This window comes from Vipera berus (genome assembly GCF_964194415.1).
Source record: "Vipera berus genome assembly, chromosome: 1".
In the NCBI taxonomy this organism is placed as follows: Eukaryota; Metazoa; Chordata; class Lepidosauria; order Squamata; family Viperidae; genus Vipera; species Vipera berus.
The window spans coordinates 117,271,934-117,294,592 of NC_138202.1; the positions used below are offsets into that span (position 1 = coordinate 117,271,934).

At 41.1% G+C, this 22,659-nt stretch overlaps 1 protein-coding gene across 1 annotated transcript in view; it reads right to left on the minus strand.

The window, feature by feature from the left end:
• Positions 1-368: 368 nt before the first annotated feature.
• OOSP3 (oocyte secreted protein family member 3) overlaps positions 369-22,659 on the minus strand; it is a gene marked incomplete at both ends in the record, with an annotated part of 41,866 nt that continues 19,575 nt past the window's right edge. The window contains 9 exons of the mRNA XM_081333256.1: positions 369-456; positions 1,836-1,968; positions 4,018-4,239; positions 5,176-5,359; positions 6,056-6,167; positions 7,436-7,607; positions 8,260-8,363; positions 10,747-10,859; positions 12,500-12,678. Coding sequence (XP_081189382.1) covers positions 369-456; positions 1,836-1,968; positions 4,018-4,239; positions 5,176-5,359; positions 6,056-6,167; positions 7,436-7,607; positions 8,260-8,363; positions 10,747-10,859; positions 12,500-12,678 — 1,307 coding nt within the window. The remainder of the gene's footprint in view (positions 457-1,835; positions 1,969-4,017; positions 4,240-5,175; positions 5,360-6,055; positions 6,168-7,435; positions 7,608-8,259; positions 8,364-10,746; positions 10,860-12,499; positions 12,679-22,659) is intronic.

Consider the following 22,659-nt stretch of genomic DNA (forward strand, 5'->3'; position numbering starts at 1 on the left):
ACCTAAAATATGCCATCATTTGTGGAACCTAAATGTACATAGGAATGATGGAAAATAGTGCTCTCTCTTTTTTTTTACAGTGTAGGGCATGTTAAGACAAGGATTGGGAGACTGGTGAATTACCTCAGCTTTGTTCCCCTACCCATCTCCAACAAGAGTCATCAGCCAGTACAAAAACATGGGTTTAACCACCTGTCAAAATCCACTCTGGTTTTATGCAAATGTTTCCTATAGAATCCAAAGGAAGCCCAACAATCAACTTCAATTGGATTCCTTTTGGACACAGAATCGAGCAATTCTAGAAGAGCAGTAACAGCAGTCAAAACAGCAACTGGCAGGTTAAGGGGGTCCTCAAAAACATAGCTGGCTCACTGTTTCCAAGCAGCCTCTACTTCCTGGCCACCTCCAGTTATTAGATATTGTTCAGATTGATCAAGGTCCCATTGGCTCAGAGATCTGGCAGATACAGGGGAAGAGCTTAGTCTGAAAGAAAATGGACTCTCTTGCTACCTGAGCAGCATAGTCCTGGAAGAACACTGATCTGAGGGGAGGAAGCCTGCCCTCTCTTCCCAACTGGTGGTTCTGATTCCAGAGATAGGGCAAAAGGTCACTTGACTTTGTCACCAACAGAGTACCCAATGAATGAAGCAATCATAGTGTATCCATGGCAAAATCTGGCTTTGGATCAGAGAGAGAAAGTACAATTTTAACCCTGCTACAATTTAAGAACAATTTAAGATCGCCTCAGATATGACTTGGGGAATCAAATGAAGGCAGCTGAGGTTTAGGGGCAGGACTGTGCTGCAGTTGGGTGAAAATGAAGACAGGCTCATCCTTCTTTTGTTTTTTGTTTTGTTCTCCATTGCACCACCTCTAGAGAAAGGAAAGAAGCAAGCCTGGTTTGGGGTAAACACACAAGCCTGACATTTGGGTGTTGAGATTAAAAGAGAAATAGGTAGCTGAATTCTCCACCAATAGAAATGTGGCGCTACTGTATCCCCACTGCCATCTCAAACCTGAATTTAGGAACAACGTAAGTTGCTGAAGTCTTGTTTCTATGGATCTTCAGTTATGACCATACTATATATGTAAGCCGTTTTAGGAATATCTTGAGCATCCTAATTCTACATTAGTCTCCCCATCCCCACCCTTGCCGTTTGAAGATTAGGTGTGTGAGATGTATTATAATGAGCTTTGGAGGAAAGGTCCACATGAACTGAGGAGGACATTTAGTCCTGTACTCTCTAATTCTTGAGCATTAAAGATGTCTGTATATAGCTCTCCATGTGGATGGCTGAAGGTAAGCTGCTTAAAATGTGGCAAGAAGTCAGATGAGATCTGCAGCTGTGTTTCGGCTGATCAACAAAGCAATTAATAGCCAGTGATGTTTTTGTGATAAGAAACATATTTGCAATGTTAGCAGATGAAATACATTTGCAAAGTGAAAAACCAGCAAGCTGGTTCTGGTTTTGGAGCTCGCCCTGGGTGTCCTTAGTAATGTTGCCAGTTTGTTTGTATTATGAACTTGTGTACTGGGACCTCTGAAACAGCTTATGGAATAGAATTAGGTTGAATATGCATATTACATTGGTCTATGACTGTAACAAAATTTGATTTGTTACACATTACACAATTACACTTTCTGTTTTGCATTGGCATATTTATTTTCTTAAATACTTGCTACCCAGAAAGAAGTAGGTTTGCCCTTCTAAAATACAGCTACTAGATCATCAGGTTTCCTAGAAGCAACGCTGGACTGCCCAGAGGTTCGAACGCCAGATGTTCCAACTGATGCCGGTGCCATGGCCACAGCATTAGTTTCTCTTATAACTGACTGGATCATCTCCATTTGGTATCTTCTGCGTGAATGCTTGTTGGAATAGTAACAGCCCAGGATGGACACCAAAACAATGAAGGAACAGGCAACCAATATGACCATGGTGGCAGTGGAAAAGGGGAGATGAAATCCTGTAAGGAGAAGAAATAATAATAATAATAGTAATAATAGTAATAATAATATTAGCCTTGGGTGCAATCCTAAAATAACTGGAGCACCACTTGAACACCATTGGCATTGACAAATTCATCATTAGTCAATTGCAGAAGGCGGCCTTACTAGGAACAGCTTCTATCCTGCAACGATATTTGTAATACCATTAAACATCCACATCTGCCTATCCCAGGTTCCTTGGTAAGGACTCGATAGGTAGACAAAAATGCCAAATCTAGTCTGAACATCTGGCTGACTGTGCAATGACCAGTAATAATAATAGAGTTGGAAGGGACCTTGGAGGTCTTCTAGTCTAACCCCCTGTTCAGGCAGGAAACCCTATACCAAGGGTCCCCAACCTTGGCCACGTTATGACTTGTGGACTTCAACTCCCAGAATTCCTCAGCTGGCTGAGGAATTCTGGGAGTTGAAGTCCACAAGTCATAACGTGGCCAAGGTTGGGGACCTCTGTCCTATAACATTTCAGACAAATGGTTGCAAAGATAGAATGGAAGGTCAGAATGGCAATTCATAGGGAAGATGACAAACTGAATCCTTACCGGTATATCAGCTATAAAACCCAGTGCCTCCTAGACCGCCTTCATTCTCCCAAGCTTTTTAGAAGACTGACTGGAAATCCTATCAGATCCAAAGAGCTCTCTTCATTCCCACTCTAAATTGAGGTGCCTCCTGCTACTCAGTACCAAATGTATGCTGCAAATTCCCCAGTGCACACTTAGGCACTGATCTTCGGGTTCAAACACAGGTTCTCTGATTAAACCAAGGCTCCAAAGAAAGTCTTGGCATATTTTACACGGAGGGAATGTTTGCTGTGTTGATAATATCAAATGCAAATGTCATGCGGCAACCGGTAACTGTACAGTATTAACACAGCTGTGGCTTTCTCTTCGACTATCTCTTTAGATTTGAAAGGCCATTGAAAAAAATAGTCCATTGGAACAGCCTTTCCTGTGCTGTATTGGTTGCTTTTCCCATTTGCACCTAACAAGAATACAGATGTGCCCCGGCAATAGATCTTTTGGGTTGTGTGCCCATGATTTTGCCCTCATTTATCAGCAAGGCAGGCTGAAGTGGCCCTTAGCTGCATCAGTATTAACATAATGCTTCCTTATTTTGACAAAAGTCCAAAGGCAGCTTTCAAGTGAAGGGACCCCTCAAAGGAAAATCAGATGGTGGACACTGACTGAGAACAGACAAAATAGAGGCAGGAAAAGGACTCACAATGGCAACAGCAAATTTCACTCAGGTGAAGTTTTCTGCTGAAAACTTTAATTTGGCAAAGAGGAAAAGATCTGACATGTACCTCCTTTGGAGAACACCAAGCTGAGACTACATAAAGGACTTGCTCCTTCGTGCATCAGAAATGCATTATTATTACAGAAAGTGCCAGAATCTGTACTTTGATCAACAATCCTTCATAGCTGAGCCTGTTGCCAATTATAAGATTTTGTAACAAAGTCCTGATTCAAATATTTAGCCTAATGAGACTATCCCACGTATCCAATTAAGCCTAATCTAGCTATGAAATCTTATACCATAATAAATTCGTTAAAAGTTAAAAAGAATTCCCCAAACCATTTTGTTCTTTGCTATAAAAAGCTTACTTCTCTGGAAAAAGGAAATGTTGACTTTGCATTATTGCCTATAGATTAGAAGGAAAACCCATCCTTAGGAAACAAACAAACCCTGATACAGCTACTGGTCTCTCAAGAATCACAAGTGGAATTCAGTATTTGCAGACAGCTTTACAAAACAAGTTAGTTAGTTAGTTACTCTCCCTGACAATTATGTTTACCGCCATTTCTTATAGACATGCAGCATAAAAAAATGGCTGATATGTTTAACTCTACTGACACCAGAGCCACTGGCCACCACAGCAGGAAGGAAGAAATGTGCTGTTAAAAGTGCTCTGTGAAACACATCGTCATATCCATGGCCTCAGTTCTGTCCCACCTCCTGCCCCAAATCTCAACCCATCCAAAAATTGAAAAATGTGGTATCCTCACTGGTGGCATCTTCTTTCACTCCTTCTTTCCTCATGATAACATTCACCATCTGGTTCAGAGATGGTTCAGCAGCATGAGATGTGACGGGCACAGCAGGGACAGAGTCGGTCACAATGGACATCAGCTCCAAGGTCCTGGAGCCATTCTGCTCCAGAGAGGTGTGGGGCTGCTCCCCTTTCAGTTCAATGGGACCAAGTTTCAGGTCTCCTTCTCCAAGTGTTCCTGGAAAGAGGCAAATAAAGGCTTGGAATTCAACCCTGCAGTCCCATATATTATGACCACACTGTCTTATGCAATGCGATTCAATTTCTCCATGCTGTTCTTTTCATTCTACTTGGGATACATATGACCTGAATGGCGTAGAAATTTGGTAAGAAAATACATGTTATGGATTTTAGAATTCCTCAATTAGCCTGAACTTTTCTAATGTAGAAGAACAAACGGGCTGCTTCTACTTAGGCAGGTGCCAAACAGGGCTAGTAAATAAAGCCATCGTTTTGCTGAACTTTTAAATGACAAACATTAAGCTCAAGGATTATCCTGCAAAGCCGATATTGTTTATTAAATGTATATGCTGGACTCTTAAGAGATCTTGGAGTCTCTACTAATAATTTTTTTTAAAAAAACTGACCAAAAATACAAAGGAAAGAAAAAACAGTAACCAATAATCCCAGATGGCAATATCTTCATTAATCTCCAGATGTCCTCTGAAAAATGTCCTGAGCTCTGTTTTTACCAGCCTCTGGAAAGCCACCATAGAGGGGCCTAATCTTGTTTCCAGGAGGCTATTTCCAAATATAGGTACCATTATCAGCCTCTCTTGCCCATGAAAGTTGCTCCAGGATAACCACATTGGATGGGTTAATTCTGGTTGGAGAAGAGCTATCTGGGCACCAAGCTATAAGGGTTTATAAATTAAAACCAGCAATTTCAGGAGCTCTACTTTTTTTTCCTACTCATTGTCCAGGTATTATTGTATAGTTTCTCAGAGCTCCTCAGAAAACCAAAGGACATGCTCGGACTGACCCACACCCAAGACGCAATCCTGTCAAGGGCCCAAATCTCCTCCTGGTACAAGAGGCCAAAGTGGGGTCATGGATCAGATCCACCAGATGCCTGAGATGAACCATTCTAATAGGGAATGGGAGGTCACACTACCTCTGCTCTGCGGCTGTCTCCTTTTTCTTCTTTTGCTGCCACAGCCAGTATGAGATGCACAACAGGAGCAATCCACCCTTTCGTGAGAGCTCCAGGTTGCAGTAGCCTGATCATAGGAGCATGCCTTATTGAGCTGGTTTGCTGGGCCAACGGGTACTGCCTTCAAGTGGCAGATGAGGTAGATCTAAAAGAATCAGAATAGATACAGTATTAGCTAGTAACTTAAAGAATCCTGTATTTGGGACAAGATACAGAAGAATCCATGGTAATCCCTTATACCAAAAGCATCTGCTATTATTGGCATAATAATCGGCATCTGTTGTGATGCATAAGGGGGACTCACTCCATTTTAATACCTTCCCTCAATATAGGCAGTGCCAAAACTAAATTAGAAGGATGGCTTTATTCCTCACCTTTTAAAGATGATATTGTATCTACATACATGCACTTAGATTTTCCACCCCAACTCATAAAAAGGTAAGGTAAAGGTTCCCCCGCACATGCGTGCTAGTCGTTTCCGACTCTAGGGGCCGGTGCTCATCTCCGTTTCAAAGCCGAAGAGCCAGCGCTTGTCCGAGGACGTCTCCGTGGTCATGTGGCCGGCATGACTAGACGCCAAAGGTGCACGGAACGCTGTTACCTTCCCACCGTAGTGGTCCCTATTTTTCTACTTGCATTTTTATGTGCTTTCGAACTGCTAGGTGGGCAGAAGCTGGGACGAATAACAGGCGCTCACTCTGCTACGCGGCACTCGGGATTTGATCCACCAAACTGCCGACCTTCTGATCGACAAGCTCAACTCATACCCACACACTAATCAAGCATACTAGCCCTATATTTAGAAATTCAACTTCCAATTCTTCCCATCCTCTATCTTAACCTGATTGTTGGAGGCTCCAATGAAGGTAAATGTATCCAGTTGGAAACGGAGAAACCCATCTTCTCTCACGGCAAGAAAATGGGAGCCACTGTGCAGCCCATCTACAAAGCATCTGCAGGATAGACAGAAACAACACGAATGGGCTCATTTTCCTTTCCCAGGTTATCGATACTTCTAATTAGGGCTTTCTTTGTGTTTGTCAATAGTATTGCAATGATGAGCACAACTGCAAGCTGGGTGATTTCAAGTCAGAAACTCTCTCTTAAGTCCAACCCGCATCACAGGATTGTTGTTGTGGAGAAATGTCCATTGGGTGGACCAGACCATGATAAACACCACATGGCTGGCTGAAAGTACTTTTACCCAAAATTGGCTACAACAACAGAATCTTGCAAGTCTAGTGGTGCTGTACCCTTCTTCTTTTTTTATAGTTCAGTGAATTATGGGAGGTTGCCTGAGCCACATTTAAAAATGTTTAGGCCCTTTTGCTTAGGAAACAGTAAGTGCAGTTCTTTGCTATCTATTGGAAAATTGGAGGAGGGAACATTATATAAGCTAGTTGTACTAGAAGTGGTAGATTTCTAGATCTAAATCTAAATAGAATGGCAGAGTTGGAAGAGACCTTGGAGGTCTTCTAGTCCAACCCCCTGCTTTATTTTAGAAAGAGGCTTTATTTTGAGAAGCCAGGAAATCATTGCCATTTCTTCACATTTTAGAAACAAAAGTCATTTCCTCCAAATTCGAGTTCGAGTGGACATGATGATGAAATAGTGGCCAGCTTCTTTCATCATGCTAAACCACAACATCCCTCTATGGTTTAGACACTTCAGTGGGTTAAAGGAAGGGATGGTAGTGGAGGTTCATTTTAGGGGCGGTAAACAATAAATAGCCATGGTTTCTAGAGTCTCCCTACAGTTCCCAAAGCGCTGCTCCCTTCTAACTGCTTTTCTCTCGGGTTTAGTCTGAGAAGAGACAAGAAGAAAAAGAAGAACTCTCTTATCTTTGGACACAGTCCAACTCAGAATAGATCTGCTCTCCAGCAGCCACTTTGGGACACCTATAGGCTTTTTTTACAGGGTGCCAAAAAGTTGTGGGCCCTTCCAATGGTAAAAATTATAGACCATCAAGTTCTCAACCACTAACTTGACGGAACATTCTGCTTTCTCGGTTATTTTAGTCTCCAGGTGGGGTAGTCCCCACTCAGTTACAAGGAAATAACTGAACAGCATTTACCCTCCAAGTCCAATGAGAAGGACCTTCCTTTCACAAGCACGGGAACCTGGTTAAAGATGCTTACTTCTACTAAGAAACATGAGGCTACTTGTAAAGATAACGACTACCACATCTCATTCTGCTGTGCCCAAACTCTCAGAGACTTACCCATGATTTGTGATGACCTCATATTTCACCGAGGATTCTGCACTTGGGCGAGCGACACATTCATCCACGTAGATTCTCAGTGGTACATGGTTATCCTTTCTTACTGATGCCTGAATGTTGATGAAGTCCCCAAGATAGTAAGTAGGGTCAAGCGTCGGTTGTGACCAGCTACCTGAAAAACAATATATTAATAGAAGATCATCGATATCATAGATAAGCAACCTGTAGCCTACCCCAAAATCTTTTTTTTTCTTAATAATTTCTCAAGCTCCTCCTTTCCCCGATGCAAGTTTCAGTGATACGGATTTACTGTTCTACGTACTCTTTAAAATACTCATTAGGGATTTAAAAATAGCTATCTATTAGATTTACTTAATACAGGTAGTCTTTGACTTACAACAGTTCATTTAGTGACTGTTCAAAGTTACAACAGTACTGGGGAAAGTGAGTTATGACCATTATTCACACTTATGACTGTTGCAGCATCCCCACAGTCACATGATCAAAATTCGGATGCTTGGTGACTGACTCACATTTATGACGGTTGCAGTGTCCCAGGATCATGTGACCACCTTTTGCAACCTTCTGACAAGCAAAGTCAATGGGGAAGCCAGATTCACTTAATAACCATGTTACTAATTTAACAATTGCAGCAATTCACTTAACAACTGTGGCAAGAAAAGTCATAAAATGGGTAAAAATTCACTTAACAACTGCCTTACTTAGCAATACAAAATTTGGACTCAGTTGTGGTGGTAAGTCGAGGACTACCTGTATCTATACAAGTCAATGGAAACTGTATTCAATTTGATTAGCACACTCACTGTCATAGACTTCCAGGGCAAACACCAAGTTCTGATGGTCCACCACGGTAGATCTGAAAGGGACCCAAGTAGGACGGAGTCCAAGGGAAGAGACGTTCCAGGACCTAAATTTAGACACCATGTTTATCTAGTCACATCCTCTTTTTTTTTGCTTTTCAGAAGATCATCTTCTCTGTATGAAATGCTTTATGTTGCCCAGAGGAACATTGACAGGACCATCTGGGAGTTTGAAATCCCAGGGCTGAAGAGGTTTAATTGCTCTTCTCCCCAACTGTCTCTAGTGGACCTTACCCTGATGGAGGTAAGAACAATTGCTACTTGGCAAAGGAGACGTTGCCCTTACTCTCTTTGCTATCCTCTATATACCATGACTGGGGAATTCTGGGAATTGAAGTCCACATATCTTCAAGATGCCAAGGTTGAGAAACACTGCTCTATATGTTGCTTCAGGGTGATATTTGCAAAACAAAAAATAAGCAATAATGTGCTTTTAGCATATAACGGCAACAGCGTTGTGGGGTCAAGAGGTGGAGTTGAGCTTGTCAGGTAATTTCAGCATAAGACAGACTCTCAGATACACCCTCTCAGATTTTTCCAAATGCTTTCCCAAAACTCTCTACGATTTATACTTCTATTATTTTTTCCCCCTTTGCATTTTACCACAAGGAAGTTTTTTTCATTACCAGCTGACTTATTTATGTGCATTAATCATACTTGTTATGTTCCCCTTTGATTTCTTTGGATATTACAAATTTAAATTCTACGCCTTCTGGGCTTTAAGAAAATAAACCCAAAGCTCCATCTTCACCTAGGTTCTGCCTACCTAGCAGTTGGAAAGCATGCAAATGCGAGTAGATAAATAGATACCACTTTGGTGGGGAGGAAACAGAGCTTCACAATATCATGCTGGCCTCATCGCTGCAGAGACAGACTTTGGACAGTATTGGCTCACAAACCCTTTAAATGGAGATGAGTGCCACCCTCTATAGTCAGCAACGACTAGTGGACTAAAATCTGCAGGGACTTCTTTCTTTCGTTTCCTTCCTTTCCTTCAGGAATAATATTGTTAAACCTTCCCTGAAAAGGAATTCTGAGCAAGAAGGCTGAAACTCTCTTAAAAAAAACAACAACCCCGTGATTTAATACTGTATCCTTCACGGATCTATGATTAGCTGGATCGTGAGGCCCTGTGCACAATCACTCATGCTGTGGTCATCGCGACTGGATTACTGCAATGCATTATACTTGGGGCTACTCTTGAAGACTATTTGGATGCAGAACTGCTCCATAATCCAGCTGCATGGACAGTTCCGGGAGCCCCTAGTGTTGCACATAGGGCACTGCTGTTGTGAGAGCAGCATTGATTACCAGTTTGCTTCCAGGTCCAATTCAAGGTGTTGGTTATTACCTTTAAAGCCATTTATGGCACAGGTCCAGAGTATCTGAGGAGCCATTAAACCTCATTTGGACTGGGCTGCCCCAGTTGCTCCAGTGGAAGAGTCCTGTTGCAGAGCCCATCCACTAAAGCAGGGGTGTCAAACTCAATTTCATTGAGGGCCGCATCAGCATTGCGGTTGCCCTCAGGGGGCCGGGTGGGTGTGGCCTGGGTGGGCGTGGCCTACTGGGTGGGCGTGGCTAGAGGGCATATGGCCTACTGGGTGAGCATGGCCAGCTCTACATCGTTGGCATCAAAGGTACCTATGGGGGCCTGGGCAGGAGTGGGACAGATCTGAGGGTCTCTGGCAGGAGGAGGGTCTCTGGGCCAGGGCCAAGGCAGTGGGGGCTGTTCCCTCACTGTTTCCAGGATGACTTCGCGGGCCGCATGTAACCACTTCGCGGGCCGGATCTGGCCCCCGGGCCTTGTGTTTGACATGTCTGCACTAAAGAATTCTAGCTGGAAGGGCAAGAAGAAGACTCTTTTTCACTTTTGCCCCTGCCTTATGGAGCATACTACCACTGGAAGTGAGGACTGCTCCCATGCTTTTGGCCTTCCAAAAACCTGGTTTGCCTGTTGGCTTGGGGTAGCCGTCACTGATGAAGGTGATTGACAGGGTAAGATCTTTGCTATTTGTCCCTTTGGTTCTACTTTTACATATAGTTTTAAAAACTTTAATTGTTTTTATATTTATCTTTTTAACGTCTGCAAGCTGCCCAGAGTCGCCTTGTAAGTGAGAGGGGCAGTATATAAGTTTAATGTAAAAAAAAAGGGACATTATATACTTTCCTAGAAGGAAAGATGCAGTTAAGTACAAATCCAATTCAAATTAATTCTCAGAGCTCAGGATGCTGGTAGCAATAATGCCAGTTCTGATACTATAAGAGACTCTCTATGTATGTAGCTTCTGGGTCTGCTTTAAATAGATAACAAATAACAAAAGATGGATTCCCACATTTCAACATTTAGGACTCAGTCTATAAAAACATAGAGAAATAATTATAACTGAGACTATCTCTCTTCTTTCACCAGCATGTTATTCCATGACTTACCTAGGATAGAAACAGTTTATAGCATGGGAGAATGGACTGGTCCTGATCACCCCATCTGGAGCTGAAGGCACATAGTGGAGAGTGTTCTTATAATGGATGCTTCCTGGAAGAAGCTATGTGGACAAATAAAACATATGCAGAAGCTCATTTTAAGGTTATATTCTAAGATGACTAAGAGCCTTTCCCCACTGCTGAATTAAAGTACCATTCGCCCATCCTTGAATAAACGAACCTGAACTCAATAGGATATAGCTGCCCCTACCTGCTCATCCTTATCCCTTGTTTAATGCCTCTGTTCTGCTCATGGGTGAACAGAATATTATTTGGATATTGCATAATTTTGTTCCAACATTCTGTTAAGTTGGGAAGAATGAAAAGAAGTCCCAGCAGACTGCAAATAATCAAAAAAATTTCCAAGGCTACTAAGATTGTATAAACAGATTCTTCTGTTTTCAAAAAAAAACCCAATGAAATCAGTGTGAATCTTATTAAGTAGCTCACTCCTGCCAATAATCAAGGCCAAGACTACAGCTTCATCCCAAGAAATGACATCTATAGTTGGGTAGAGGATGATAAAACCACCTTATCTTTTGACAAAGCACCCTCGTCAGCTAGATTTTGAATTATTACTTTGCAACAGAAAACATCCTATTCAATGTTAAATATTTTGGAGCAACTTCAGTAATCTATTAATAAATTAAGAAATGGGGTGCAAATTTCTCTTCATCACAAACTTTGTAACTGAGTAAAAGGACAATTTGTTTACCCTCAGCAAACTGATCCAGCAAATGATGAAGATGAAGATACTGCTAAGCTTGTAAGCCGCCCTGAGTCTTCGGAGAAGGGCGGGATATAAATGGAATTAAAATAAATAAATAAATAAATATGATATAGCAGAAGAATCCGAGAAGAGAAATAGCTTTTAAAATGCCCAAAGCTTATAAACAAGCAGATCATTGCTTTCCAGAAAAGAAATTACAAATGAAAAAAATGACATAATTTAAAAAGTTGAAATAAAAAAGAACACAAGGAAAAGGTAAAAAAAACCACCAACCCAAAGTAGATATGTGAAACAGCTTTATCTAATGCCAAATTTTAGATTTTATCTGTAGTTTGTTACTTGGATCTTTTGGCCAGAAATAAAACTAAATGAAAACTCTTTGAAGAAATGTATATATTGTGCTATGCTCGTAAGTACCATTTATTACCGATACCATCCCAATACTAATATCTGCACCTGTAGAACATATCCAACAATTGTTGCGAAATAATTTTCAAGACACAATTTCCCATGAGTTCAAATCATGAGAAAGCAATCTTTTCATTCCATTATGCACAAGTCGGAGATATGTGGAATGCTGTGTTTGGGCACCACAGTTCAAAAATGACAATGACACCTTGAAACAACTTCACAAAAGTGCAACCAAGATGATGGTATGGAAATCAAGCCCTATAAGATGCAATTAAATTATCTGGGTAGGTCTTGCCTATAATAAGAAATTATTAAAGATATGATGGCAGTCTCCAAATACATGAAGATTGTTGCATAGAAGCAGAAGTGAATTTATGGCAGAATAATATCCAGAGGGTTAAAATAGCAAGGAAGGAGGTTCAGGATAGACCTCCAGAGATCTGATGGTTCTGTCATTCTACTGCTATTATCCAGAGGGGTACTTGCCTTCCTGACTGGTGTTATTGCAAAGACCTCTATAATTAAACTATTCACAAAATTCCAAACACGGTGCTTTCTTACTTGTCTGGTGGCTCCACAAGCAAAGAGAGGATATTCCAGCAGGAGAACATTTGCGTGTACAGCTGTCACTGTACAGCCAGTTCCCAGAATCAGCTCATTGGCATTAACCATCACACCAGTCCCGAAGAGATTCACAGGAACAGTGATGACTAGATGCGAGCTTCCACAGGACACCGAAACTGCAGAAGATATAAGGGGTCAGCTGCTAGAGCAACCTGTAGCAGTATATTTTTTCCACATGCAGGAACATGCAGGGGTTTTCATAAATAGTACCATTAAGCTCCTGAAAAGATGGAGGATCCAGAAGATCAAATCAGAGCTCCAATCAATTGAGATTATCATTCTACACATTACATAAGATGCCTCCAAGAAGTCAAGAGCAAGACATAAAGGCCTCATTTGTTGTTGGTCCCCACCAATTAGCTTCAGAGCTGCCCTTATATCTGGCAGAGTAACTGGCCAACTCAGAGGGTAGATAATTGGGAGAGTGAGGCAGCCACTGAGAGGAAGAGAGGGTTGTGGCTGGTCTGAAGCCCTTATGTCATGTCTACTACCATTGGAAGTGTATTGTTCTCACACTTTCTAATCTTTGTAAACCATCAGTCGTATTTGTTAAGCCTCTGCTTAAAAGCCAGAGAGTCTAGGAAGCTTTTCAATCACCCCTCATTCCTTTTTAATAAAACCAACGAATAACTGAAGCAATCACATATTCAGGCTGTCCTATACTTAGGTGCACAGAAGCATCCACTTCGGATGAAGTAACTATTCAAGCAGACAATTAGGATCAAACTCTTTGTTACATCTAACCCACCAAGCTATTTAGGGCACTCGACAGCCCTATCAAGCTATTTTGTGGCTCTGTTCACATGCCAGGTTGCTTTCCCAACCTTAACTAAACCACAACTTATTCATCTGACCCAATTGTTCAACCCTGAACTAATTGCAATACATAAATCTAAAAGGGTAATTAGTAGTTTGTGGTCCTGGGAGTTCTGTAAATTTACCTTGCATGCATTTCTCCAATGCCCCCCTTCAACTGATACATTGGCTGAGTTCACACAACTCTTTTATACACACACACACACACACACACACACACACACACACAGAGAGAGAGAGAGAGAGAGAGAGAGAGAGAGAGAGAGAGAGAGAGAGAGAGAGAGAGAGAGAGAGAGAGAGCTATCCCAATTAACCAGACAATGGTAGGAAAACAACCAGTATTTTACTTAGCAATTAAGAAACAAACTTTTCATCAAGCATGGGCCTTGCCAGCAAACAGGCCAAGTTAAGGGCTTCTAGGAAAAAGTAACTTAACTCTTATGCTAAAGAATGTGCACATATAAACTGCCTATGTATGAGTGAATAGTGAAGTCAGGCTATCTCCAGAAGTAACATTTTTTTAATGTTGACCATTAGGTTTCCTCTTAACAGTCATGAACTTATTTAACATTACTGTATCTAGAAATGACCTAATTGATACCATCTTTAAATTCTCTAAGACCCTACAGACATTTTATAAATAAAACAGCTTGATGCACACCTGGCCCTGGATTCTATGTTTTTTAAAATCCTCTGTAGCTTTTTTTCCCCCTGATTGGCCCAGTATGGAAACCAAAATTGGTTGACTGTCATTTGCTATCTGCAGATTATTTATATTTTTAGAAACTGCATATCCCCAACCACTATTACAGTTGAACTTCCATTTAAAAAGTTCCATTAAATAAATTGAACTACATGTTTCTTTACATGTAACTCAAGATTTTATGCATGGTTATCTGTTCATTTAAAAAAAGAGAAAAAAAACTTTTCCTTAATTCTGTGCCAACAAACCTTCATGCAAACTAAAGACTTTGCACAAGTTAATCTAATTAAGGGTCCTCCAACAAGACTTGTCTATTGATCTGAAAGCATACCAAATCTAGCAAAATGCCCAGAACTAAAAAAAACTATTGGGTTTTCTTTCTAATTCTGAGCCAAATCCCCCACTTTCCCCCATTTTACAACTTGGTAAGATGTCCTAATAAATATACTTTCTCCCCATTCCCAGCACTGGTTCACTAGCCTAGTGAGTTGACTGGCTTGTATTGTGAATACATTAAAGGAACAAAGCTAATTCTTCCCTAACACCAAGTAATGCACATCAGCTTTAATTAATCCCCATTAAAACTGTTTTGTAATTAGAATTGCATCTTGGCAGATCTTTAATAACAGAAAACAACCTGTAATAAAAGAACATTGAAGCCTGGTCCTCTGAATAGACACCAAAAACAAATTACAATAGCTGGTTAAGGAGCAATCAATTAGCCCTTCCTTCTTTTTTTCTTTTCATTTCTCCAAGTTCCCTCTCTACATTTACCTGAGGAGTTCTGACTAGAAACACCAGTGAGTAAAAGCAACAAAGCCCATAGGCTTAGATGATTCTCCATCGTTCACAACAACTACTCAAGAATTCTCCCAGGTGGGAACCAAGTCCTGGGCCCTCTCATTGGCTTCATTTATAGCTCATGCAATACTCAGGTGCCTTGACTTCTTCCAATGAAACTCTATAAGCCATTTCTTCTATTCTGAGAGAATTCAGAGGTGATTTTCAGGCTGGGTTCACAGCCCTTTCTGGGATAAAACACAGGCTGCTTTTTGGTTAATTCATGTAATATACTTAGTCAATAGCAATTCCACCATGTTGTACAAATACTCATACATTTTGTACATAAGACATTTTGAAGTCAGGAATAGACTTTGTAACCAAGGTTTATTGAAGGTTACAAGTTCTAGTTTATGTTAATCCAAAATAGCAGCTATTCTGAATTCAGCATTCTAGTATGCTCAATAGAGAAGTATACATGTTATAATATGTTGTAAGTAAACTCATAGAGACAACTAATAATTGTTTTGGCTTTGTTTACTCTGATATTTAAATTCAGCTGTTTGGTTGTTTCGCAGAGCATGGCTAAAATAAACTATATCAAGCTCACTATGTGTTATAAGGAATACAAGAGCTATAAATGGGAGAAATTATAACAGGTGTTCAATGTAATTTATTTTCAAGCAGTTGTCCATGCATTTGCAACCTGTTCAACTTTCAGCAGTGTTGTGTGGTATTAAATATTGGGAATTCATTTCTTTACAGTACTGCCAGCAGGATAAACTAGTGTTAATGGCAGTGCTCCTAGACCAGGCATATCAAACTGCTGGCCCGCGCGCCGGATGCGTCACATTGAAACCACGTCCACCCCATTGCTGGCAATGGGGAAAAAGTCACAATACGTCGCACGATGTCACGTGACATCGCGAGTTTGACATGCCTGCCCTAGTCCACCAGCATAGCACTTCTCTATCCAACTTTATAGGGAGAGAAGAGTAGATGGAGGAGACTGAAGAGAAGGGAGACACATCCACATCTGCCTAAAACAGACACGAGAGATCTCATGAGCTCACTTCCTATGTAATATGTGCAGAGGTATTAATTGAAACAACCCTTTTCCTGGGTAAATTATTTAAAAAGACATTGGGTTCTAATTTTAATCTCATCCTCTTTTACTCTGTTGATCTTTGAAATTTGCCAGTGAGAAGGCAATTTTAAAAAAAATTTGGGGGGGAAAATCCTTTAACAAGGTGGCCGGGTGTTCTGACTGAGAGACAATACAGCAGAGAGGTGACCCAGATGTGAGATAGCCCAAGGTCCCAGCTGAGAGCGCGGCAGCCCAGCTGAGAGATGGAGAGGTGGCACAGCAATCCAGCCTGGCAGCTGAGTGAAGGCGGTGAGGTGCAAATGGAGACCACTGAGCAGAAGTGAAACAGAGCTAGGTGGTAGCAGTGGCTGAGAGCAACAGCCGTGCAGAGCTAAGTGGCAGAGGAGCGGAGTGCCCAGAGCAGAGACTAAGCAGCACAACCCAAATGCTGACGCAGAAGCAACTAATCAATAGCAGCACGATTTTGCAAAATACCTTTACGCAAAGCTTGCAGCTCGTGGTTGATTGCTGAAATTGCTATAGAAGTAGCATTAATTGTTTTTTCCAAATTACACACAACAGTGTTAATGTTAAGATGAGCGCGAGCAGCAAGCGCTGGCACACCCAGTATAGATATAGCCAAAGCTACATATTCTGCTTTATTAAGTAAAGCTGGTTCAGAATCACAGGTGCTATCTAGTGTGACTCCTCATCGAAAACAATTTGAGTGAATTTGCTGTTTGGAAAGCAAAACAGGAATCAACCGGCTGAGACAACACTGTGCTTCACTAATATTAGCAGGAATGCAATTAAAAGTTTCTTGACCACATGTAAAAAACCATCCTTGCGGGAACCAAACATGAGAAAAATTACAGGAAGTTTCCTCAAAAGCTGTACAATTTAAAACAGGTGAACTAATACGAAAACAGTGAGGCTGCTTACTTGAAGATGTACAATTAACTATTTTAGCACATGTTATATTCTCAGGGATAGCTACTATCGGGGTGTGCAAAGCAATTACATCATGGGGTAAAACATAGGCAGTCAACCCCCAACTAGATATAGTCCCATAGTTAAATTTTTTATACAATAGAAATTTGCTCAAGCCAGTGAAGTTTTGAATTACTGAAGAGGGAGTACAGACAGGGATTAGACATGTAGAAAGCAAATTTTCCATGTCATACGATTCAGATAAACAAAAGACTTCATTTTGTGTGATGTTAGCTAGCTGCACCCATAGGTTTTGCTTCATTCGCTGCTCAAGTGAATGTTTGGGTGAGATGACAGCTGCTGACACTAAAGGGCAACAATTAATAATCAAGCATAAACAAATAATGGCTAAGGAATTGGCAGTTAAAACCGCAAAAATGGCAGCGCATAAATTCTCGGGGGTTTGCTCCACATGCTGCTGTTGCAGCACTGCCTGTGCTTTGGTGGTCAAGCTTTTCATATCTCCCCACATTACTGGACGGCTGATCCAGCAAGATCGTATTGGCCACTGTGCCGTCTGTAAAGTCATTTTGGCCATTTCTGGAACCAGATTTGGGGACTGGTGCCACGACATCCTTAGCTGGGTGGATGCAACGTGCTGGAATCCACAAAGGTCCTGTAGGAGCAAGCACAGCAGCATATCCTCCTCCCCAAGTAATCAGAGGGACTGGCCCTAACCATGTTTTGTCTGGTAATGCCCAAAAATATAATAGAGGGGAAGGCAAACTTGTTTTCTGTTGAAAGTGTCTCTGATAAGCGGTCGAATTTTGAATAGAGGCATTCAACTGATTTAAGGTAAATAAAACTTTTTTAACCTGTTGTGTTACCCACGACAAATTGGGCACCCGAGATCCCTCCTTTTTTATTTGTTTGTGAAAACAGTCTTTAAAGGACCGATTAGCATGTTCCACGATGGCTTGACCTGTGGAATTGTAGGGTAACCCATAAGTAAGAACAATATTCCAGGTTGTACAAAATTGCAAAAAGGCCAATGAAGAATAGGCCGGGCCGTTATCAGTTTTTAAAGAGGAAGGTTTGCCAAAGGCAGTAATGGCTGAAAAAAGATGAGAAATAACATGATTAGCCATTTCCCCTCATTGAGGTGTGGCCCAAAGTGCCCCTGAATAAGTATCAATAGATAAGTGAATATACTTCCAGGGAACCAAGGATGGAACATGAGTGACATCCATTTGCCATAGTTGATTAGAGACAAAACCATGGGGATTAACTCCCGTGTCCCCCGAGGGGGATGCTCCAGAACATTGGGGACAGGATGAAACAATTTGCTTGGCTTGGTCAAATGGAATATGGCAAGCTTGTGCCAGCCCCCTGGAATTTTGATGAAAAAAAGAGTGACTGAAGAAAGGATCTGAAAACAAAATAGGTAAAACATGAACAGCAGTATCGGCATGACTATTGCCTTCAGAAAGAGGTCCAGGAAGAGACGAGTGACTGCATATGTGAGAAACAAAATATAAATGCTTTCTGTCTTGTAGTAATTGCTGTAAAATTAAAAAAAGAGCCATGAGATTGGAGTCAATCCTGGGTGTGATGTAAGCACCTGGAAGATTAAAAATAAGTTGACACACATAATAAGAGTCAGAGATTAAATTAAAAGGCTGTTGAGAAAAAGTATAAAAAGCTAAAATAGCAGCAGACAATTCTGAGCATTGCGGTGTAGGATACCTTCCATGTATCATCATGAGAATCCTTGTAAGCAATCGCTCCTCTCATTTGCCCTCCATCTGAAAAAACAGTCAGAGCTTGCAAAAGTGAAGAAGATGAAAGCAATGGGCAGATAGGAAAAGAAGAAGTCATTAAACACGCAAGCCGAGGATCTTTAGGTAAATGATATGCAATACAGCCCACATAGTCAGTTAAAGCACACTGAAGAGATAGGTTATTCTGAAAATAAAATTGAAAGTCAGATTCCAATCAGATGGAAACAAACTTCTGTCAAGTAGATTAAAACTTACAAATCTAAACAAAACAATGCAGAGTAATTTCTATTAAAACTCAAAAGATTTCAAAAAGAATTGTCCAACAAGTACTGTCTCCTCCTTCCAGGAAAAAAACAAACAAACTGCAAGCTGAAACTGCAAGAGTGGGTATTAAATTTCACATCCACCCACCCTTTCTCAGACTAGAATTCTAAGCAGAGAGAAAAAAACAGTTAAAGCGACCAGCCCCCCCCTTCTTCTGTCTCTCTCTCTCTCATTTTTCACACACACATTTACACATCAGCAAATTAACTTATTCACGTCCATTCCAACTACCGGCATAAACAATTTCACATACAAAAATTTCAATTCATACTTTCTCCAGGCAAACCAATCACTATTATTATAATTGCAGGGAGCTGTTTACAAGTGAATGAGCTCCTTGTTCCAAATCATTTTTTGTTTGTTTTTAAATAAGGCCTTTTTGTTTATTGTTATCAGAGGGGATTTAGACCCTCTTCCAAGTCTTGGAATAACACAGAACAACATAGACAGACGTATATACACAGATACTAGTAAAACAACATTCATTTAGACATATGGCTTGTACCACAAGAAGCGAGAAAAATCAGGAGGTGATTCCAACCAAACACGGTTTTAACCGTCTCCCATTTTTCTCACCATTCCAAGTCCAAGCTTAATGTTCCAAATGTACAGATATAAGTATATAACAAAACAAAACACACATCAATTTGGAGTTTGAGGCCAAAACAAGCTTCCCCTTTTAATTAAAAGAAGAGGATCATTTATGGCTACTTACAATTTATCCCACCAACTTCAAAAGACAGTGGGGAAAGACTAAAAAAAATATTGAACCTGGGATCTTTTGTAGGTGTGAAGTGGGAGGTGTCCTCATCTCCGACAAAAGAATCAAATAGTCCAAAGAGCCAGATTAAAAGTAAAAGACAGAAGAAAAAACTTGCTTTTGGTTTCAACCTCTTATAGAAAGGGCTGCGAGATGCTGCAGACGTGCCCCCCCCTTGGATTTTGACATTCCCTTTTAAAATGACCGGGTTTTCCACAGTTATAACACTTTCCTTGAGGCTTGCTGCCTTGCGATAAAGTGGCTGCCAATAAATTGGTTTGATAAAAGACTGTTCCTATAACCTGTAATCTGTTAACAAAATCAGGATACGGCTCAGTAGCCTTCTGCCTGATGTTAGAGAAGGCTTGATGAGGTTTGCCAGAAACAGGTACTTTTCCAAATGCTTGGTAAGAAATTTGTAAAGTAGCAGCTGGTAAAACCATCTGAACATCAATTGGAACAAAAGGACCAGACCCATCAGCAATTTCTTCTACATACATTCCCCCCCCCACTTTTGCTAATTGTTCCTCTAAAACAGACATGTCAAACACAAGGCCCGGGGACCGGATCCGGCCCGCAACGTGGTTTCATGTGGCCCGCGAAGCCATCCTGGAAACAGTGAGGGAACAGCCCCCACTGCCTTGGCCCTGGCCCAGAGACTCTCCTTCTGCCAGAGACCCTCAGATCTGTCCCACTCCTGCCCAGGCCCCCATAGGCACCCTTGATGCAAACGATGTAGAGCTGGCCACACCCACCCAGTAGGCCATGCACACTGTAGCCACGCCCACCCAGTAGGCCACGCCGACCCTGGCCATACCCACCCAGCCCCTTGAGGGCAACCGCAATGCTGATGCGGCCCTCAATGGAATTGAGTTTGACACTCCTCCTCTAAAATTTGCTTCATGGGGGTATATAATGGCTGTGAAGAAACAGAAGAATTAACCTCTTCATGAGGAGCTGAAGGTCTAATTAAAGATAACTTTGGAGGAAAAAAAATTATTTGATCATAATTAGGTGGAGGTGTTCTGGTCAATTGCTGTCCTGCCAAAGCATCAGAGCCAAATTTTTCCACTGCTTGACGGCATTGAAACCATAGATGTAATATCTGAACTGGAGCCCGGGGTTCAAGATGTAAAGTATGCCCTATCTTTACCCAGTCCTGTAAACGGAGCGTCCCTCGCTCCGGATACCAAGGACAATGTTTCCCTATCTCTCCTATGAGCTTCTTTATCTCTGCCACAGGTGCTTTAAGCCCTGACTTTTGTAGCAGGAAGGTAAGTTCCTCTACATGCTGCTGCTGCTCTTGATGACATAGATTGCAACCCATACTTACCTCGGAGGGGTCCCGTAGGACGAAGGTACCTTTGGGGTCTATTCCAGACGAAGGTAAATATATTGAAAGTTGCTCTCCCAGAGGGAGGTTCCTTTTGTTTGTTTTTAAAGATTTATGATCCCTATTAATTTGTTTTTAAAGATCTATTGTCCCTGTTCAGGGTGTAGGCCAAAATGTAGGATTCAGAGACCAGTCATCGCAGGGTGTCCCAAAAAATGTCTGTTACGCACAGCAAAAGCATTGTTTATTGGTGTACTCCCTTGTCAATTTTAGAGAACATCCAAAACATCCAAGCCAGGGCAGAGTCTTCCTTATCTAGCTGGTTCTCTGCAGTGCTTGGCAAGGCTAATTGGAATGAGCTCATGACATACAGTATGGAACAAAATACTAAGGCAGGCAGATTGCTGCACAGGTCCCTTCATATTCCTGACCTCCATCTCTACAAAGAAATCCAAGAAGAAATCAGCATGGTTGCACAAAGATCTCTCTGCTAAACTGAAAGACAAAAACAGATAACTAAGGCAGAGTATCAGCAGAATCTGCAAAGGTGAAGTCAGGAAAGCAAAGGTTCAGAATGAAACAAAGACTTGCAACAAAAGTCAAAGATAATAAAAAAAAGTTTCTTTCAACATATAAATAACAAGAAAAAAGTCAAGGAAACAGTAGGTCCACTTAAGAGAAAAGATGGCAAGGAAGTAAGAGGCAGCAGATGGAAAGCAGAACTGCTTAACTCATTCTTTGCATCAGTCTTCACGCAAAAAGAAACTATAGCCCAACCTACAGTCTGTCTGTAAAAGACAGACTTGAAATAAAAATTAAAACAAGCCAAAAAAAATGGTTAGAGAACACCCATCTTGACGAATATAAATCACCAGGACCTGATGGATTACATCCCAGAGTTCTAAAGGAGTTGGCAGATGTTATCTCAGAACCATTGTACCACATCTTTCAAAAATCCTGGAACACCAGACGATTGGAAAAGAGCTGATGTGATTCCCATCTTCAAACAAGGTGTGTGTGGGGGGGAAACAGGCCCAGGAAACTACAGACTAATCAACCTAATATCAATATTTGGGAAGATACTGGAAAAGATAATTTGCAAATTTGCAAATATCTCAAAATAAATAGTTATAACTAAAAGCCAGCATGGGTTTGTTAAAAATAGATCATGCCAAACCAATATTTTTTCATTCTTTGACAAAGTGACTAAATTAGCAGATCAGCGAAATGCTGTGGACCTAATATACTTAGACTTCAGCAAGGCATTTGACAAAGTACACCACAACCTGCTTCTTGGTAAAGTAGAAAAATGAGGGATAGACAACATCACCAACAGATGGATTTGTCACTGGCTGACAAACTGTACTCAACGAGTCATCCTTCATGGTACTACATCTACATGGAGGGAAGTAAGCAGCGGGGTACCACAAGGTTCCATCCTAGACCCAGTATTCTTCAATATCTTCATAAATGACTTATATGATGGAATAGAATAGAATAGAATAGAATAGAATAGAATAGAATAGAATAGAATAGAATAGAATAGAATAGAATAGAATAGAATAGAATAGAATAGAATAGCT